Raw genomic sequence first — 20883 nt, 5'->3', positions numbered from 1 at the left:
TTACGTTGAAAGGCCTTCGGACCTTTTGTGGTCTGCTTCACTAATCAATATTACTTAAGAATATGGGATCTGTACGGTCTTTGCAGCTTAGTTGGTTTAAAGTACCAGTAGTTAAAAGGGCTGCAAGTCTCTGTTCATATGCAAGCCACCCTTTACTTATGAGAATAGCAATAAAAAATTACTAGCATACAAAATGTTATAGGCACACACACACAATTCTTAGTCCTAGCTTCATTATTTCCTTCACAATCTAAGTGTCACATCAAATGCTTCATTGTGTATAGTGATACCAATTTTTTTTATCTACATTTAAAAAGAGCTTTGAAACAATTAAGACTATTTATTAATCAGGTGCCATGCCAAGATTGCAGGTTTTTTTATTCTGCAGACTGCACAATGGGCAAATGTCTTTTTCACTCTTTAAGGCTGTATCTGACTATTTTAAAAATAACATGCTCTTGTTTGTACATCATCTGGTAGCCTATGCCTAGGAGGCAGGTGCCCTGGGCTATTAAATGGAGGTAAGTGCCAGCTTCACGGTACTACAATTCAATAGCAGAGAACTACAGTATAATCAGAGCATCTTGCGGGAAAGCTCCTCCCACAGTAAATCTGATTTTCTGCAGGTAGGGTGCTGTTCATGTTGAAAAAGAGGAGAATGCATGCAAATCAGTGCACCAATCATTGCTTCTATGGGCGGGGATACAAATGTAATGTAACTGTTACCTATGGGAGCCATTATGGAGCAAATACAGTAAGAGAATTTTATGCCTAATTGTAGGGAAACGTTAAGCTTTCCTTGGCATAGTAAAACAGCCTGCAGGCACAGCCTGCTTCCTCATTCAGACACGGAGATAACGTCATTCAGACATGGAGATAACATGATATACAGGTTGTAGTGATTTACCTGCATTATATCTATTTTGTATAAATAAACCTGCCTGTTGCTTATTACATAACACAAAGGAAACCTATTCCTTCATGGGGATATGGGATAATTTGCCTGTTATATACCATAATAATGGGATGGCTTGACACCTGAAACACAAAAGTCTTATACAATGTCACAAATGCATTATAATCAGTAACTCCAACACTTCTCGTCTCAGCCCAGATATTTTTTTAGCTGACAGTTTATAGTGCTTTGCAATGAAGAGCAACGTTAATAAGGGAGAAAGGGTGGTGATGGCAGCCTCACTAGTCCCATCTTCCTTATGTTTACAATAGAATCCAGTACAACCTACTCTCTTAGAAATGCACTGTACTACCAGATCTGATTTGAAGATTTAAGTTTCTAGGGCAGCATACCCAAAAACAACTAGCCAAATCGGCACACATGTTCATTTGCATTGCAAAATGTATCCTATAATGATATTTCAGCCACTTGCAAATAAAAACACATTGCCTCTTGGGGTTTTCTTTTTTTCTCGAAATTTAATTGCTTGGGGGGGGGGGGGGGAGGAAGAAGCATGCTATTAAAACCTACTCTGCCTTGGAGCGATAAGGAGGTAGTAGTGGAGGAGGGGCAGGGACAGACTCTGCCAGCACCGTCCCCACATCCTAGCGGCAGGGATGGGTGGTGAGTCGGGGCTTGGCACACTTATCTGATCCTGCCCCTCCCGTGCCAGATCAAGCTAGGGCTACTGTCAGTCACAAGCCCGTCCCACGCCCCTTCCTTTTTGCAAGCCAAGGTAAAAGTGAGTACATGTGTAGAAGGGTCTGTGCATTTATACACATGTATGTATGTACCTATGTATTGAATGTGCATACGTGTGTCTCTATAGATATAGAAATGTGAGTCTGTGTTGGGGAGGGGGGGGAGGTGTAGCCTTTCCACGCAAGGTCACGGTGACAGTCAGTTCCCTCCCCCCAGGGCAGTGCCAGCCCCAGTCCTGCCCCACACAGCTGATGCCACCCACCGCCCGTAGTCCACTTCTGCACCCACCTGGCGAATGCGCTGCTGCTGCGGGGATGAGGTCCCGCCTCCTGCGGTGGAGGAGGTGGGCGAAGCCATCTTCCGGCTCCTTCTGCCAGCTCTTCTCCGGGCACAGAAACTCTCAGTGGCCCCTCGGGGGGATCCCCTCCTCCCCCCTCTCTCTGCCTCTCGTCTCCTCTAACTCTAGTCCACTGTTTGCCACCGGCACCCAAATAACCTCGGATCGGATGGTTAAAATCGTCAGCCTGGTATATATCCCTTTCCGAAAAAGAAGGCGCCGCCCGCCAATTTGAATAGCGCCGTGCGTTCTGCAATGGAGAGGAGGGGAAGGACGGGATCGGGGAGCTAATCAATGACCTTTCCTCGCCTGCAAAAGTCAGTGCGGCTGTTGGCGGCCGGCTGAGCCTCGGCTGCGCGCCCGGCAGAGGGCGCTGCCGCCGCCGTCTGCGCCGATCCTGGCTGCCTCCCAACGAGATGGCGAGAACGGATCAAAGCAATTAGAATAATGCACCACCGCTGGCTGCGGGAGACGGGAAAGCAGCCCTCCCTCCTCCTCCTTCCCCTATCAGCAGCCTAAGAGCAAATGAACAGAGGAAGGAGCAGAACTGTTCCCCTTTGCTGGGGGGGGGGTGCGGGTACAGGAGTCCTCAGCCTGCAGGATTTATTGTGGCAAAGTGGCCTGCTAGCTCATTGGTTTTTTAGCTCTGCGGTTTATTTGCAGCAGGGCGCATAGTGCCCGGGGAGGCTTCGCCAGTGAAAGAACATCTGGGCCTCTCCTGCAGCTTGCTGGTGGTATAGCGGGAGTCCAGAGCAGGGTTTTCCTCTTCTATTTGTGCCTGTCAGTTTGCAAGAATTACTGAAGAGGGAAACATTCCTACTATTGGACTCTGTAATGTGAACACATCACTGCCTGTATAGAGCAACAAAGGTAAAGACAAAAAAAGTCTCCCCTAACCCAAAAATAGGGAGAAGGATAGAGGCGCCCGAACCAAAAATCCAGATCATTAGTGGTGTAAATGGAAAACCCTCAGTCTCACAGCTTGCTATGGGAACAAGTCCCTAAAGCACCAGCTGCCATAATAAAAACCCAGGACGGGTATTACTTGTGAAGCATCCCTGGGTTTCCAACCTAAATTTACTAGTGCACAAACGTGCTGGAAATAAAAAAATAATGTGAAATGAGTGCAAAAAGTCATTTAAGCAGTAAATTGGTTCGGCTGTCTCTATCCCTCTTCAGAGGGTAAGGAGCATCCAAAGTCACCTGGGCTGGCTGAAACACTAACAAAATCAAAAAAGCAAAGATACTTAGCTTCTTCCAATCAAATCTGGGTTTATTTGTTGCTGGTTCTTCTGTCCTCCAGATTTGATTGGAAGAAGCTAAGTATCTTTGCTTTTTTGATTTTGTTAGTGTTTCAGCCAGCCCAGGTGACTTTGGATGCTCCTTACCCTCTGAAGAGGGATAGAGACAGCCGTACCAATTTACTGCTTAAATGACTTTTTGCACTCATTTCACATTATTTTTTTATTTCCAGCACGTTTGTGCACTAGTAAATTTAGGTTGGAAACCCAGGGATGCTTAACAAGTAATACCCGTCCTGGGTTTTTATTATGGCAGCTGGTGCTTTAGGGACTTGTTCCCATAGCAAGCTGTGAGACTGAGGGTTTTCCATTTACACCACTAATTATTAGTTTTAGGCAGGTTTTTTTGGTTCGGGCGCCTCTATCCTTCTCCCTATTTTTGGGTTAGGGGAGACTTTTTTTGTGTTTGCTTATTGCAGTCTTCCCCATTTTGGGTTTTTGCTTTGTTCATTTGAGTAGAGCAACAAAGGTGGCATAGATAGCAATGGATACATAATTGGGATGCAGTGGGATCTTTGTTTGCCGATACACTTCTTTTTGCTTCTGTAGGGCTTGAATCAAGGGCTCCCAGATAATTCTGAAGTGAAGCCTCTCCTCCCTATTGGTGCGGTACAAACGGTGTACCTAAGGGACTGAGAGGAAAACTTAATGGATACTGTACTTTCAACTGCTTACATTCGTTTAACAAGGATGAGACCAAAGACGAGAGTGGGAGTGAAAATGCATTAGTAATTACTTTAGCTACAATTGCCAAGTTTCCTTTTTAGTAAAGTAGAGGTTCTCTCTATTTGCTAAATAAGTGATGTTTCCCCGCTTTAAGGCAGGAGTGGACTACCACCACATCTGATGATGTCTTTTGGTCTCCAATGAGAACCAAGCTAAGGAAATCTAGCAAACCACTATATTCAGTGTCGTCAATACTTTTCAAAAGATCACAATTATGTCATGAAACCATGTTTCCAGTGCTGGAATTTCTCCATGACACCATGTTCTGGGGCTACTCTGAGGCCAGCTTTGTTGCCCTGCCACTAGGGAATCTAGGCGTCTGCCTAGGGCAGCACAGTTTAGTGATGCGGCACCAGCATGGTAGTCATTGTTACTAAACAAGAGTATGTGTGGCCAGCACAGAGCTTTGAGCATCTGTGCATACCCTGTCTCCCTGAAAATAAGACCTATCCCAAAAATAAGCCCTAGCATGATTTTTAAAGATGTTCCTAATATAAGCCTTCCCAAAAAAATAAGCCCTAGTTAAGATCGACTCCCAAAGCCCCCCCCCCTCCACCCCCGAATGTCCCTGACACTCCCCGACTCCATACCTGACACTAGTGCTGCACGATTCACTGATAAAACTGAACTCGTCAATTCTGCAATCCCCACTCTGGTGAGACCTGACATACCTCCACTCTGAGGCTTCCTAAAGCAGCAGCGGCAGCGCTCTGAACGGGCTGCTTAGTGGCCTTCCCCACCGGGGCCTTCTAGAGGGAAGGCCTCAAAGCAGCCCGTTCAGAGTGCTGCTGCCATTTTTGGAGGCCTTGGAGCGGAGGTATGTCAGTCTCACGGTAGAAGGCTGGGTGGGGTTTTGCTGCACAGGGGGATGGGATGGAAGGGAGGAAAGATGCTGTACATGGGGGGAGGAGAAAGGAAAGAGGAAGAATTGGGATGGAGGAGAGGAAGGGAGAGATGATTGTTGTACATGAAAAAAAATGATATCCCCCAAAATAAGCCCCAATGTGGTTTTTGGACCCAAAATTAATATGACACTGTCTTATTTTCGGGGAAACACGATGGTTACTCAAGGCCTGCCACCTCCTCCAAAATAGGAAGTCCATGAACTTTATTAAGGTGGATTTTGGGAAAAATCCACTGCTTATTCCTGTGATAAGCAGTATGAAATCTAGGAGGAGCATGCGGTTTGAGCTACAGTTAGTTGTGGATTCAAATCCCGTGCTGCTCCTTGTGACCCTGGGCAAGTCACTTAATCCTCCACTGCCTCAGGTACATTAGATATATTGTGAGCCCCCCCCCCCCCCTTCCAGGGAAAAAACGATTGAAACCTCGGTATGCAAGTCCCAATCCCTTCCCTTATTTTATTCTTTTGGATTCCTGCCAAGTATTTGTGACCTAGATTGACCACTATTAGAAACAGGATACTGGGCTTGATAGACCTTCATTCTGTCCCAGTATGACAATTCTTAAGTTAGTTTGGAAGGGCAGAACAATACTCAAGGCTGTGTGCCAGCCGTGCAGACTGTGGGATAATGCTTCAAGTGCAGATGGACTTGGTGGCAGGGCACAGTAGCAACAATGACAGTGATTGGGAGGAGGGGTAAGTAGGCCCAGGAGGAGGAAAGGAAGAAGGAAGATACTGGAAACATGTTGGGGGGGGGGGGTGTAAGTAAAAGAGAAGATGCTGAACACCTTGGGAAGTGGGGTGTTGGGAAAGAAAGGACAGATACTGAATACCTCAGAGGAGGGGTTGGGGGCCTTAAATCTCTCCTGAAGGGAAGGGCTCATGGCTGAAAGCATAGGAGTTAGCTCTGGGGGTGCTGAGCACTGCCAGTATTTTGAGCAAGCTCCTTCACTGTGTCCTAGGAAGGGTAGTTTCATTTGGCAGGACCCTCCCTTCTTCCAGCAATTCTGCAACACTGATCCTCTTTCTCAATGCCAGACCCAACTTCCTGTGTTGATACTTTCCTGCAGTTCTGATCCTCTCCCGATGCCAGACCCCACCTCCTCCCCACACTGTCCTACAATACGGGCCCTGCTCCCTCCCAAAGTCAGATACCTTTGCTTTCCAAATCCCTTATATGGAAAACTGACCTCCAATGCTAGTAGCGCAAGACTATTCCTAGAGCTCACAGCAGCCATTTTCTACTAGGTGCTGCTAGAGACAAGCGCAAGTGGAGTTTGCTCTTCCCTGACTGACCCTACTGAACCACTAGGAAGCTAGATGTAGGTCCAGGAGGACTTGTATTTGGGTGGATGGATGAGAGAGGTCAGTATTGCAGGAAGGTGCCAGGAGGCAAAGTGTTCTGACCATCACTGGGAAAATTAGACCCAGATATTCAATGCTAGATCAGAAATGTCACCAATCAACTACATTTATTTGAAAGGTGAATAAACATGTGGATAAAGGTGAACTGTCAATATTGTGTATTTGAATTTTCAAAAGGCATTTGATAAAGTTCCTCATGAAAGACTTCTGAGAAAATTAGAAAGTCATGGGAGAGGAGGTAATGTACTTGGATTAAGAACTGGTTACAAGATAGAAAATAAAGACTAAGGTTAAATGGACAATATTCTCAATGCAGAAGAGTAGATAGTTTCAAGTTTAATGGTTATTTGATATATCGCCTACTGTAATACTAAGTGATTATAAAAAATATTTAAAATCAGGGGGTACACAACAAAAATACATTTTATCAGATACAAAGACAGAATTAACTAACATGGCACAAAAGCCTAAGGGTGAACTACAATGAGGTATAGTAAAGGAGAAAAAACAAAAAAAGAAAGATAGACCAAAGGGGAGGGGTAGGAGTTTTATTCAACCTGATTATCCGCACGGAATGGAGAGGAAAGTAGGTGATTAGATCATTGTTCAAAGGTGTCTATATATAAAAAAGCTTTTAAAAGCTCCTTTAAATTTATCTAGGCTTTCTTCCTCTCTAATGTAAGAGGGGAGAGCATTCCAAGTGAGGGGAACAGTTACAGCAAAACAGGAGACCCAGTGAGAGAGATAGTGGGGTTCCCCAGGGGTCTGTGCTGGGGCCACTTCTTTTTAGCATATTCATAAAAGATCTGGAGATGGGAATAACTAATGAAGTGATTAAACTTGATGATGAAACAAAGTTGCTCAAAGTTGTTAAATCTCAAGAGGATTGTGAAACATCGCAAGAAGACCTTGGGAGACTGGGCTTCAAAATGACAGATGACATTTAATGTGAGCAAGTGCAAAGTGATGCATATGGGAAAGAGGAACCCAAACTATAGCTATGTGACGCTGGGTTCCACATTAGGAGTCACTGCCCAGGAAAAGGATCTAGGTGTCATCGTTGACGATACACTGAAACCCTCTGCATAGTGTGCAGCAGTGGCTAAGAAAGTAAATAGAATGGTAGGAATTATCAGGAAAGGAATGGAAAACCATAATGAGAATGTTATAATGCCTTTGCATCACTCCATGGTATTGCGGCACCTCAAATAGTGTGTGCAATTCTGGTCACTGAATCTCAAAAAAAGATATAGAGGGGCATTTTCGATAGGATGTCTAAGCAACTCTTATGTTCTTAATTATGTATTTAAGAACATAAGAATTGCCACTGCTGAGTCAGACCAATGGTCCATTGTGCCCAGTAGTCCGCTCATGCAGCGGCCCTTACTGAGACTAGCCTTACCCGCGTACGTTCCGGTTCAGCAGGAAGTTGTCTAACTTTGTCTTGAATCCCTGGAGGGTTTTTTCCCCTATAACAGCCTCCAGAAGAGCGTTCCAGTTTTCTACCACTCTCTGGGTGAAGAAGAACTTCCTTACGTTTGTACGGAATCTATCCCCTTTCAACTTTAGAGAGTGCCCTCTCGTTCTCTCTACCTTGGAGAAGGTGAACAACCTGTCTTTATCTACTAAGTCTATTCCCTTCATTATCTTGAATGTTTCGATTATGTCCCCTCTCAGTCTCCTCTTTTCAAGGGAGAAGAGGCCCAGTTTCTCTAATCTCTTACTGTACATCAACTCTTCCAGCCCCTTAACCATTTTAGTCACTCATTGGACCCTTTCGAGTAGTACTGTGTCCTTCTTCATGTATGGCGACCAGTGCTGGATACAGTATTCCAGGTGGGGGCGTACCATGGCCTGGTACAGTGGCATGATAACCTCCGATCTGTTTGTGATCCCCTTCTTAATCATTCCTAGCATTGTGTTTGCTCTTTTTGCCACCGCAGCGCATTGTGCAAGCAGCTTCATTGACTTGTCGACCAGTACTCCCAAGTCTCTTTATTGGGGGTCTCTCCAAGTACAGCACCGGACAGGTCTGTGTCACTCCAGATTAACAACTCAGTTTATTAAACCTTGTGGGTCTCTTCACATTGAGTTGAATTGGATTGGGTTAGGAAACCAGGGTGTGTAGGGAAAAGAAGAAAATAAGTGATGATACATTTCTATAAATCATTGGTGAGGTTATTAAACATAGAAACATAGAAATTGATGGCAGAAAAGGGCCACAGCCCATCAAGTCTGCCCATACCAATGACCCACTCCCTGACTTCTACTCCCCTATAGATCCCACGTGAATATCCCATTTTCTCTTAAAATCTGACACGCTGCTGGCCTCAATCACCTGCTGAGGCAGCTCGTTCCAATGATCGACCACCCTTTTGGTGAAGAAGTACTTCCTAGCATCACCTTGAAATTTCCCTCCCCTGATTTTCAGCGAGTGTCCTCTGGTTACCGAGGGTCCTGTAAGACTGAAGATATCATCTTTCACCTCTATACGTCCTGTGATATACTTAAAGGTCTCAATCAAGTCCCCCCTCTCTCTTCGCTCCTCCAGTGAGTACATCTGCAATTTTTTTAGCCTTTCTTCATATGTGAGATCCCTGAGCCCCAAGACCATCCTGGTAGCCATACGCTGAACTGACTCAACTCTCAACACATCTTTCCGGTAGTGTGGTCTCCAGAATTGAACACAATACTCGAGATGGGGTCTCACTATGGATCTGTACAGTGGCATTATGACATCAGGTTTTCTGCTGACAAAACCCCTACGGATGCAGCCCATCATTTGTCTTGCCCTGGACGAAGCTTTCTCCACCTGATTGGCAGCCTTCATATCATCGCTAATGATCACTCCTAAATCACGTTCCACCATGGTCCTGGACAAGGTTTCACCATTTAGTGAGTAAGTTCTGTGTGGATTTTTTTTGCCTAGGTGCATTACTTTACATTTTTTAGCATTGAAGCCTAGCTGCCAAGTTGATGACCACTGTTCCAGTTTCCGTAGGTCTTGCATCATAAAGTCAGGAACACTGCTTTTGCCTACTATGTTGCATAGTTTGGCGGCGTCGGCAAACAGTGATACTTTTCCTCTAAGCCCTTGGGTCAAATCTCCTATGAATAAATTGAATAGAATCAGCCCTAAGACCTCGCAAGAATTCTTGTGTCCAGTTCTGAAGGCTTTTTCTTGGGAGAAATAAAAATAAAGTAGAGGTGATCAAGGGAAAACAGCCAATATGGTGTACAATTTGCACTGCAAGGCTTGTAAAATAATTTGACGTGGCCCCACACCTGATTGAGTCACCTGTTGCTCTCACAGTTTCTGTAGTCGTATAGCCGAAGGCTTGACAGCAGGAACCTCCCAGGAAGTGGTAACCGGGTCGGCAAAATAGACCACCCAAATACATAATTACTAAAATGGGTGAAATAGAGTTTCTGTTAAAGCGTGAGAAAAGCCAGATTCAAGTAAAGTGCAAATGAAGTTTATTGCATTCAAGTATTTAAAATCAATTTAAAATATAAATATGTTTAAAATTTTTAAAAGATTTCATTAAATAGTTAAAAACATTCAGAACATAGTCCTTACTGGCCAGTTTATTATAATCTAAAGTGCAGAGTAGTTTGGACAATTTTATTTCTACCAACACTTTTAACTACAAGTTAGCGTAGCTGGGTATAAAAAAAAAAGTTTTGAATAATTTCCTGGAGGTAAAATCCATAAACTGTTTTGAAGGAAAACCTAGAGAAACCTACTGCTTATTCCTGGGGGTAGGTAAGTTGGAGTCCTGCTAGTTCTTGGAATTTGACCTTGTACATGTACTTGGCTTGGTCGCTGTTGGGAGCAGGATTGCAGGCTGGATGAACCTTTATGACAGTACCAGTATGACAGTTCTAATGTGCTTTTCTCCTTATAATGTATGTGGACACTCTTGACCCTCCTATCCTGTAGACAGCTCTCAGAGGGAAAGCAGAGAAGCAGAGGGTAGCTTGTGTCTCAAAACACACGGAAGCAAAGTCTGAATTATCTTCTAAGTTTAAGGACTTTAAGGGTTGCATTAGACGGGTGAGTGGAAGCTCTTCAAACAAATTTAGAAAAGCACTGCTTCACACAAAAGAGAGTCGACATGTACTGTATGACAAGCTATGTGAAGGTGAGAATACTACTGCAAGGTCACTATTCCACTTTGAAAGGGGTCTTGACAGATCCCTTCTAACAAATGGGATCACAAGATATAGGAATTGCACTGTTACACAACTGGCTTTTATAGACTATGTCATATGGATTCTTCCATTTAAAAGTATCTACTGTCTAGCACTGCTCATGTGATAGGAAGGCAATTTTTTTTTTAAACCCTGAGGGAGAAAATTACAATGCTATATAGTGCATCTGCTTATTACTGTATAATTTGCAAAATGGACCTGCAGAAAAGCTCACGTCCACCAGCCACCCAGCTATCTACATGCCTAATGATCAAATCTCCCACTATAAAGGCCATCTTAGCCATTCCTTCCCAGGCAGAAGCCTCTGGAAACACATCCTCAGTGCGCTAGGATATTGCATCCCCTGGTGGGCAGGTTCTGGCTACAGGATTACTTCTTACTTCACAGGGGTGATGCTCTCCTTTAAGAAGACCTCCTCCCTCTGAATTCACCACTTTTTTGTGAAATATGTTTTCAGATTACTTCTGAGTCTGTCTCCTTTCACCTTCATCCTATGTTGTCCCCTGAGCTCAGAGCTTCCTTTCAGTTGAAAGAGACTCACCTCCTGTGTATTAATGCTACGGAGATATTTAAACGTTTTTATTGTATCTCCCTTCTCCTGCCTTTCCTCCAAAGTATATGTAACCCCCCAGAAGAATGCCTCTGCTGCACAGCAGGAGGCGGGAGCAGTGGCGAATTGAGGGTGAGAGGCGCAGGGGGGCAGTGGCACCCACCCCCTTACATGCTCCCTCCCCACCCCGCCACCCGCTGCCACATGTGCGCACCGCTTACCTTCCCCATACCTCTGTAATGTTCATGGCACAAGCAGCAATTCTCAACCTGCTGTCACACCTGCAAGTGCCTTCCCTCTGATGTCACTTCCTAGGCGCGGGTCCAGGAAGTGAGGTCAGAAGAAGAGCCAACACAGGCGTGACAGCAGGTTAGGGGTTGCTGCCCGCGGAAGTGGTGCATGCACGCGGCAGTGGGAGGTTGAAGGAACGGGGGCGGAGAGGAAGATGGGTGCTGTACCCCTATCAAGATGGCACCGGCGCAGACCACCCCCCTCCCCCCTTACTATTCCACTGGGCAGGAGATTCTTCTGGGAGTCACTAGAGAAATGAACTATAGAGGAACATCTTTAAGTGTGTGGAATTGGAGCACCCAGCCTGAAGGAGGCAGGGTATGAAAAGGGATAAAAGTGTTAGGCTGAAAGAAAACTAAGCTTTTCCTGATCCCCGCCAGAGCCCAGACACCGAGGGAAACTCTCTCCTTGCTTAGCTGTCCTTATACACCTCCCAGAGAACTCCGTTCCTCAGATAAGCTACTCTTAGCTGTACCCTTTGCCTCCACTGCCAATTCCAGACTTCGTTCCTTTCATCTAACTGCCCACTATGCCTAGAATAAATTACCTGAGTTTGTCCACCAGGCCCCTTCCCTTGTTTAAAAGCAGACTGAAAACTTGATATAGCCTTCAATCCTTAACCCTACTCCTCTGCCCACCATCCCAGCCAGCTGATTAATCATTCCCCGTAACTGTATCCATGACATGGCTGTTTAGATTGTAAGATCTTTCGAGCAGGAACTGCCTTCTTCTTTGTGACTCTGTACAGGATGGGATAGAAAAAGGACCGTGTGAATACTAATCTCAGTTGGCAAAGAGTGTATAGGATAGGGTTACCATATTTGTGAAGACAAGAGGACACATGGCCCCGCCCTGACCTTACCCCACTCCTTGTATCACCCCTCCCCCTAGGCGGATGCCAGCTATGCTCATTCAGGGCTGTAGCAAACAATAATTGCACCCCATGCAACTTGCCTTCTATGCCCTGCCCCCATTCCTTTCGTTTGCTGCACCCATGATATATCAGACTTTCAGTTGTGAGTTTGTACTTTATTCAAAATTTAAAATTCAATTCTTTTTTCTATCTTTGTTGTCTAGCCTTTTAATTTTTCTAATCATGTTGGTTCCAATCTGCTTTATCTTTACCAGCTTCTACATATTCCTCCATGTTATCCTTGAATCTCACAATGCCACTTTTGCAATTCCTTCTATCATTAACATATCTTTAAAAATGTCTTGTCTCCCTACTCCCCCCCCCCCTACCCATTTTACTGTTTTGGCTATTTTTGCATCATTGCTTTCCTGATGACTTTACTGGCTTCTCTTAGCTTTTCTAGATATTGTCACAAACGTTAAGCTCTTTTTCCTTAACTTTTTAACTACTATTTTGAGAACCAAAGCAGCATTCTTTCCTTCTTTATTTATTTTCTACTATAGAAGTAGCGCTCAACGCACTGCAACTAGGTGCCCAGTTATACACTGCAGTACCCAGTTATAGAATTGTCCCTTCTGTATAATCCCTGACTCAGTGAAGAATATAAAAAATAGCAGGTACCATCAAGCCTATATTATGCATCAGGGTATGTATTGGATCCTCCCTCAGCTCATGGAGAATCTTCCAGACTGGTTATGGTTGGAATGGCAACTCATGTCTCCATTGAGATTGTGTCACGTGTTGAGTATCAAGCTACCTAAATTGTATAAGGACAATAGAATTTTATTAAACACTTGGGAGACATTAAAATTTATTAATAAATTTAATACCTATTCCGATTCATAAATCCACTTGTCAGTCCCTTTGGCTGAACTCCAAGATTCAAATTGACGGGTTTAAGGTCATCTGGAAGCATTGGATGAAGGCAGGCATACATACTCTGGATGATGTAGTATCAGATGGAAAGCTGCTTGACATTTCACGACTGCAACAAACATTTGGTATTGCTAAATCTCAAAATTATAGGTGGTTTCAGTTAAAGCAAGCCATTCAGAAGGGGTTCCCTGATTGGCAAAATCTTAAAAATCAGTATAGTTTGCCGGTCCTATGCTTCCAGACGGATTTCCTGGGACATCAAGCTGCTCAGTGGTACAAATTAATATCTGAATTTTTGAATAAGAAACAAAGGACTGACATTTGGAGCATTGAGATAAAGCATCAGATTACTGCATCTCAATGGCCACGAATCTGGACTTGGAGGATGAGATGCACGGTGTCTGCATCTATGAGACAAACATGGTTTTTCTTGTTACATAGAGCATTTGGACCCCTGTTCGATTACAGAAGTTAAATAGTTCTAAGTCCAATAGATGCTGGCACTGTCAAGTTGAAGTTGGGACATTGGATCATCTATTGTATTAATGTCCCTTGAAATTTAATTTTGGAGATCCAGCTGGGATGAAGTGAACAAAATATTGGAAAATCCAGTGGCATTGACATACGATACCATCCTATTTGGTACATTAATGAGGGCTAAAAGCCAAATATCTGCTCGGAATAACAAACTTCTCTTTATAATGACAGGGCTTGCCATACAACTTATTTTGAGGAACTGGAAAAACTGGGATCGATTAAATTATACATTTTGGTGGGAATCTCTATGTCACACTTTTAAAATGGAACCTATGATGGCCATACAACAGGGACATTAAAGGAAGTTTATAGATATTTGGGAGCCATTGACAAAATTCTGTAAGGAGTGATTGTTGATCTTGCCCTTTGATAATACATATCTAGGGTGGGAGGGGGGTGGGAAGATATATTTTTGATTTGAGTGCAAATTGTTGGATATGTAGTGGGGGGAGGTGATATATGTATTTGTCATAGAATATAATTTTGACTGAATTTAAGTGATGTTAAAGTATAAAATGACTGTATAATATGTTACACTTATTTTTGGCTTTAAAATGAATAAAGATTTATTTAAAAAAAAAAAAAAAAAGCAAGTAGTTCAGTGGATTTAAATAGTAAATTAACTCATTTGTATTCCTGAATACAAAAAAAGAGAAAACAATGTTTTGGTCACAGGCACAGCATCTGCTTAGAAGTTGATCTGTACTGGAAATGAACTACCGGTAATCAACCATGAGGGTTGTACTATATCTTCAGAGCAGAATAAGGATGGATCTGTGGGAAAATAAAAAAAAAATAAATAAAGGTCTGATAACTTTTATGAAATCTCAGCCTGGTTACAACCTGCCTAAATCATATCCGGCCATCTGCTGCAGCTAGAGTAGCTGCCCTCAGAGTATAAATTCACCGTGTTTTTCCTTATTGCAGCAAAATCTGCCTCTTTTCCTGCCTCCTGGGTCTTGTAACATGCTCAGTCCCTGTGAACTTAACTTATTATACATGCTGTTTTCTCAGAGCGATATCGTTACCTGAAGCCCTGAGGAGCTCAGGTCACCACTTGCTGAGTCCTTCATGTTCTGACATTAGTGCACTAAGTTTTCAGGCTGTGTCTGGCATTGGTTATATCTTTCTTAAAAAAAAAAAAAAATCAGATATACACATGAAACTCAAGAACGATTGTATTGCTATGATTTGTTAGAGGTTAGATAGGAACAATATATTATTTTAAATCAGCAGTACTATTTATGGTTGCAGGTTATAAGAACATGACCCTTTTGAATGGATCCCATGAGAGTTTAAGAAGCAACCAGTGGTGTACCAAGGGCGGGGCAGGGGGCAGACTGCCCCGGGTGCATGCCCTAGGGCAGTGCACAGCCGGCTGGGTCCGGAACCTCCTGGGACCTGCACTTCAGCGTGGCTGCCGGTCCACCTCCACGGCCAAGAAGAAGGCTAAGAAGCCGGTGGGAGCGGCAAAAGCGATCTATAAGGAACACCCTCCTGATCTGGCTCTATCCCGCCCCCTTCGTGACGCTACCGGACAGCGTTCTCAGCCATTGGTCGACCAAGGCAAGGGAAAAAGAAGGGAAAAAACCAACAGGTAGCAGGATGAATTTGCAGCAATTGTCCTAATTTGGAGGAAAGGCTTGCTTGAACAGTCATGCTGTTATTGAGTGTTTGAAGTTTTTAAAAAGACAGTTCCGAGCGAATTGTTAGAGGAAGAGAATTCCAGAAAAAAAGGTGTGGCAAAGTAAAAGGCACGATGTCTGGTATGTATGAAACCAATGCCAGAGTCCACCAAGCTGCTGTACTGATCCACGGTGGAAACTGGAACAGGGACCACCCTACTGGTGCTACCTTCATAGGATCAGTAAATAGATCCCCCTGGATGAGACTGAGGAGGGTCTCAACAACCTTGCCAAGGACAAAATTTGTTACAGAGTCCCATCTGGGAAAGATCCCATATAAAAACAGGCTTTTGGCTTGAAAATTTAATGATCCCTACTATAATATTATATGACTTACATAAGCTCACAATCCGAGTGTCAGGGCCTCAGATAGTGAACCGACTGTATTGGGAATGTATCCCAGGACCTACATTTGTTGGAGCTTTGGTCCTCAACCTGGCAGCTGGGCTTCAACGCTAAGAAATGCAAGATCATGCACCTCGGCAGCAGAAATCCGTGCAGAACTTACACCTTGAATGGTGAGACCTTAGCTAGAACTTCAACAGAACGAGACTTGGGAGTGATCATCAGCGCAGACATGAAAACTGCTGATCATGTGGCGAAAGCTTCATCTAAGGCAAGACAGTTGTTAGATTGCATCCGCAGGAGTTTCGTCAGCCGGAAGCCTGAAGTCATAATGCCATTATACAGAACCATGGTGAGACCTCATTTGGAATACTGTGTGCAATTCTGGAGGCCACACTACCGAAAAGATGTGCTGAGAGTAGAGTCGGTGCAACGGATGGCCACCAGGATGGTCTCGGGGCTCAAGGATCCATCGTACAAGGAAAGGCTGAAAAATTTGCGGCTGTACTCACTCGAGGAACGTAGGGAGAGAGAAGACATGATCAAGACATTTAAGTATATTACCAGCCGTATCGAGACGGAAGAAGAGATTCTCTTTCTCAAAGGACCCTCAGCCACAAGAGGGCATCCGCTCAAACTCAGGGGTGGGAAATTTCATGGCGACACCAGGAAATATTTCTTCACCGAGAGAGTGGTTGATCCTTGGAACGAGCTCCCGGTGCAGGTGATCGATGCATACAGCATGCAAGAATTTAAGAGCAAATGGGATGCCCATGTGGGATCCCTTAGAGGGTTAAGCCAAGGGAACCTGTCACCAGGAGTGGGATCCCTAGGATAGTAGACTTGGGGGTGGGTCAGTAGAGTGGGCAGACCTGATGGGCTATGGCCCTTATCTGCCGTCATCTTCTATGTTTCTGTGTTTCAATGTTTACTGAAAATAACTACGTATTGTAAGTGTTGAAACTATTTTGTCTAATGAAATTTTACCTGTACATAGGTGCTATTGAATATTGTACCACGTTTTCCAGAAGAATTTAAATGTTTCAGTTCAGAACTTGTATGCTGGCCTGGATTATTTTATTTACTGAGAGGAGAGTGCTGAGTGAATGGATCACTGTGCCAATTGGCATCCTAACTCTGGCTGGTCCCAGTCCTGACCCAAATGTCAAAAAATTACTTATAGCAACCAGCCCTATGTTCACCAGGCAAGAACGGATTGCATGTTTCATCAAATAGGTCCCCCAAACCAGCTCCAATAGTGTGCAAATGATGTTGCACACATTTACACCTGCACAAAAGTTGATGTAAATATGTTTGTTTATGTTTATTTGTATTTATAGACCGCTCTTCGCTATGACATCCTATTGGTTTACAAAAATAAAACCAAAAAGGAAAAGAACTCCATTATCATAAGAAAAGATAAAGAATAACATACTTAAAATATAGCATTAAAAAACCCGAATATAAAATACAAAATTTAAAATATAAAGGCGTCAGCTGGAAAATCCCTCCCAAACTTTCAATCCAGCATGATGCTAATTATCCCTTAGAGTGGAATTCTGTCTAAGGAAATGCTAAACCAAAAAAGATAAGTTTTTAATAGAGCCTGATCTAAGATACATGCAGGAATGAATGTACCACTTCCGTGCGACAGGAGCATCTATTTCAAAAAGATCAACATTCAAAAAGTCAGAGAAACCACTGCTATGCAGACAGAGATGTGTCAGCAAGATACAGTACATATTTATGTAGAAATCTAAATGTACGTGGTTCACCTAGCCGTCAGAGAGGCCGGTAGCATGTGCCAGTTTTGCTTTCAGGAAGGACATAAACCAATGCAGGATTGAAGGGCTGGCCTCCCCTAATTCCTCCAATGGAACACTGTACACAATTAGCACTTTTCTGACACCTAGACATTCCAAGGAGCAGATGGAAATCCCAATGGTGATTTGTATTTATTTATTTTTTGGTTTTTATTTGCCATAGACTTTTGAGATGAGGAATACATGTCTATTTTTTGACTCCATTCTAATCCCACCTAAAACACACCCCTTTCAATATGCACATTTAAGCTTTACGGCCTCTTTTACAAAGCCACGCTAGCGGCTGCTGCAGGGCAAAAGCTCCAAAGCCCTTTAAATCGCTATGGGATTCGGGGCCATTAGCGCAGCGCATCCGCTAGCGCGGCTTTATAAAAGAGACCGTTAGACGTGTAAATCCTGGTTTTCTAAAATCAGGATTTGAACCGTATATGAAATATAAACATCTAAATGCTGGTTCGTACATGACTAAAACGTTAAAAAAAAAAAAATACTTCTGAAATAAGCACCATATTGAATACTTGCACCCTTAGTTGTCCTTCTGGTACATGTTTCTTTTCTTCTTAATAATATCGCCCTTCTTTACAAATTGTGCTCTTTTATCCTGCTCTTTCATATTTCCAAAGAAGGATCTTATTTAGTCATTTCTTTGATCAAAGTTTTCAGGTCTTTTGAGACTTTAGGCATCATACATTTTTCTGGGTATTTTTGCTTTTCAACCTCTTCATCTTCTCTCCATGATAAGATGTCCACCAGCGTGAACAAGAAGCAAGAGAAAAAGGGGATAGTTTTGCACCTGCTTTGCATTCAAACATCTGGTCATTTTAAAATGATCCAGATTTTTATGACTCTTCCTAACCAAGATCAAAAGGGAAGCTGATTCCAATAAGTGATGCCACTCTTCAAATACCTCCTTAGCTGCCAGGAATTCCGTGCCCCAGATAGAATCATTTCTTTCTGTTAAACTTTATTTTAAACAGAAAAGAAAGTGCAAGAATGCAGCACCTCTTCCAGAAGTTTTCACAGAGATAATGACTTCCTTGGATCCAGATGGATTTCTGGAGTTTTTAAGACAGGTGGTTTAAAAAGGAAGATTAGCATTCAAAAGGTATAAAGGGATTTCTGAAACAAGAGAGCAAGGAAGTCTACCTGAAACAATCTGAGAGAAATCACAGTATCAAAGATATAATGGGAGGAAAAACCAGCAAGATGGCAAGAGATTATACAAGGGATGTTCAAAAAGTTTCCACACTTTTATTTTTTTAACACTATTTATTAAATATCTCAAAAGCAAATTACATCACTTTTCCACCCTGTTTTGTGATATATTTTTCCCAGTGTCCTACTAACAGGCCCCAACTATTTCCCGTGAAAATATGAAAGTATGGAAACTTTTTTGAAGAACACTCATAGATCCGATAATGAACAGATGAAAGTGAGAGGTGAGACTAAGTCTGTCTGTCAGGTGAAAAAGAGGAATGCGGCGATCAATAAGTAATTCAGGCATCGAGTACTGCAACAGCCAAGTTTTCAGGATATCCCTAATGAATATGCATAAGATAGATTTGCATAGCAATGAGGTAATATCCTTACAGATCAGCCCATGATTCTAACTCTTACCCCTACCCCCTTTTTTTTACAAAACCGTAGCGTGATTTTTAGCACCGGCCGCGGTGGTAACAGCTCCGACACTCATAGAATTCCTATGGTTTTGTAAAAGGGGGGGGGGGGTTAGGTACTTATTTGTGTTTTGTGACTTGGGGGAAGTTAACCATTTCTGAAGCCAGGCAGTTGATAGATTTTCTTACGTCTAGATAGAAACCCAATGTGCTTTTGGTGGATAATCCATTTGAGACCACTTAATGTCAGCGAGCTTGGATTTCTGCTTCTCTGCCTTGACTCTCTTGTTTTCATTTGACAACTATTATTTTCTTGTTCATGGCTCCCCAGATATTTGAGGGTGAAATTATTGAAATGTTACGTCCTAGTTTATTCTTTTTCTTCATGGTATTCATATTTATGTCATTCTTTGTAATTTGTGAAGGAAGATTTTTAAAATTTAATAAAGTTTATTTTTTAAAAACCAACAACAATACAAATTGCATTCGATCAGCATATGCTGTATTTATCTAGTACTCAAAAAGTATTCTTACAAAGAATGTTTTCCTTACTTACATGTGATAGGAATTGTAAAACTTCAACAATTTATTAGGTATGTGTAGTTATCAGCTCTTCTCATCTGATACTGTAACTCTATTACAAAATCAGTAAGTTTGATTTCTTTTCTTTCACAGCTGTTGGCTCCCTTTAGCTCACTCAAGATAAATATCTACCGTAATCATTTTAACTCTTAGTGTTTATCTCAGCATCATTTAGAGTGAAATATCACAAATAATTAATTCATTTTCCATTCTTTATAGGAATTATTATCTATTGTTTCTATTCACTTAGGCCCATAGGCGTCAGAACAGGGGAGGCCACATTAGGGTTAGGGCCATGTCCTCCCCCAAAATCGGTAGTCAGAAGAGTCTGTTATGGCTCTACTTCCCCACCCACCTCCTCCCGACCGCTTTAATTTTAAATCTGCGGTCAGCTGCTGTTTAGCATTGCTATAGAATGAACATAACATAATATAACTATTTTTTTTCTATATCGCCTTAATCAAAAGAATTCTAAGCGATTTCCACAGAAGAGAAAAACTGGACAATCCGTGAAATACAAAATAATAATGATAAGAATACAGCCTATTGCATACATCATAAAGCATATTTATACAAAGTGATGGCAAACATAACAGAACATTGTCTGACAAAGATGGTAAAACATACCCCTCCCTCTTTTTTTTTTTTTTTTTTTTTACAAAATCGCAAAAATGTTTTTTAGTGTCGGCTGGTGTGCTGAATCCTGTGCGCTGCTCCAATTCTCCTAGGAATTCTATGAGTGTCGGAGGAGCGCACAGCATTCAGCGGCCAGCTGGCACCAAAAACCACTTTCACAATTTTGTAATGGGGAGGGGATAATTAACAAAGCGTGGTAAAATGTAATATGACAAAACATAGGGCTCCTTTTAGAAAGGTGCGCTAGCGGTTTTAGCGTGCGCTAAAATGTCGTGCGTGCTAGCCGCTACCACCTCCTTTTAAGCAGGCGGTAGATTTTTGGCTAGCGCATGCTATAGCAAGCGCTAATCTTGTGCATGCGCTGAAAACGCTAGCGCACCTTTGTAAAAGGAGCCCTGAGTGTGATGAGACATAGCATGGTGAGCAAAGTATTCCAAGCATGATAAAAGCTAGCAAGGTAGACTTTATGTCTTTCATTTTCTCAGAAATCAGTAAACTTCAGGACAGGTAAGTCAAAAAGGAAA

At 42.8% G+C, this 20883-nt stretch overlaps 1 protein-coding gene across 1 annotated transcript in view; it reads right to left on the bottom strand.

Annotated features, from left to right (window-relative positions):
• Positions 1-2297, bottom strand: part of ANK2 (ankyrin 2) — a 958369-nt gene extending 956072 nt beyond the window's left edge. Inside the window, exon 1 of the mRNA XM_033955859.1 lies at positions 1946-2297. Within this exon, the coding sequence (XP_033811750.1) occupies positions 1946-2014 (69 nt within the window). The 5' untranslated portion in view covers positions 2015-2297. The remainder of the gene's footprint in view (positions 1-1945) is intronic.
• Positions 2298-20883: the final 18586 nt, after the last annotated feature.

Source organism: Geotrypetes seraphini, chromosome 1, assembly GCF_902459505.1.
Source record: "Geotrypetes seraphini chromosome 1, aGeoSer1.1, whole genome shotgun sequence".
Lineage (NCBI taxonomy): Eukaryota > Metazoa > Chordata > Amphibia > Gymnophiona > Dermophiidae > Geotrypetes > Geotrypetes seraphini.
The sequence above is the reverse complement of the archived record's forward strand: the minus strand, read 5'-3'. Positions and strand labels throughout refer to the sequence as shown.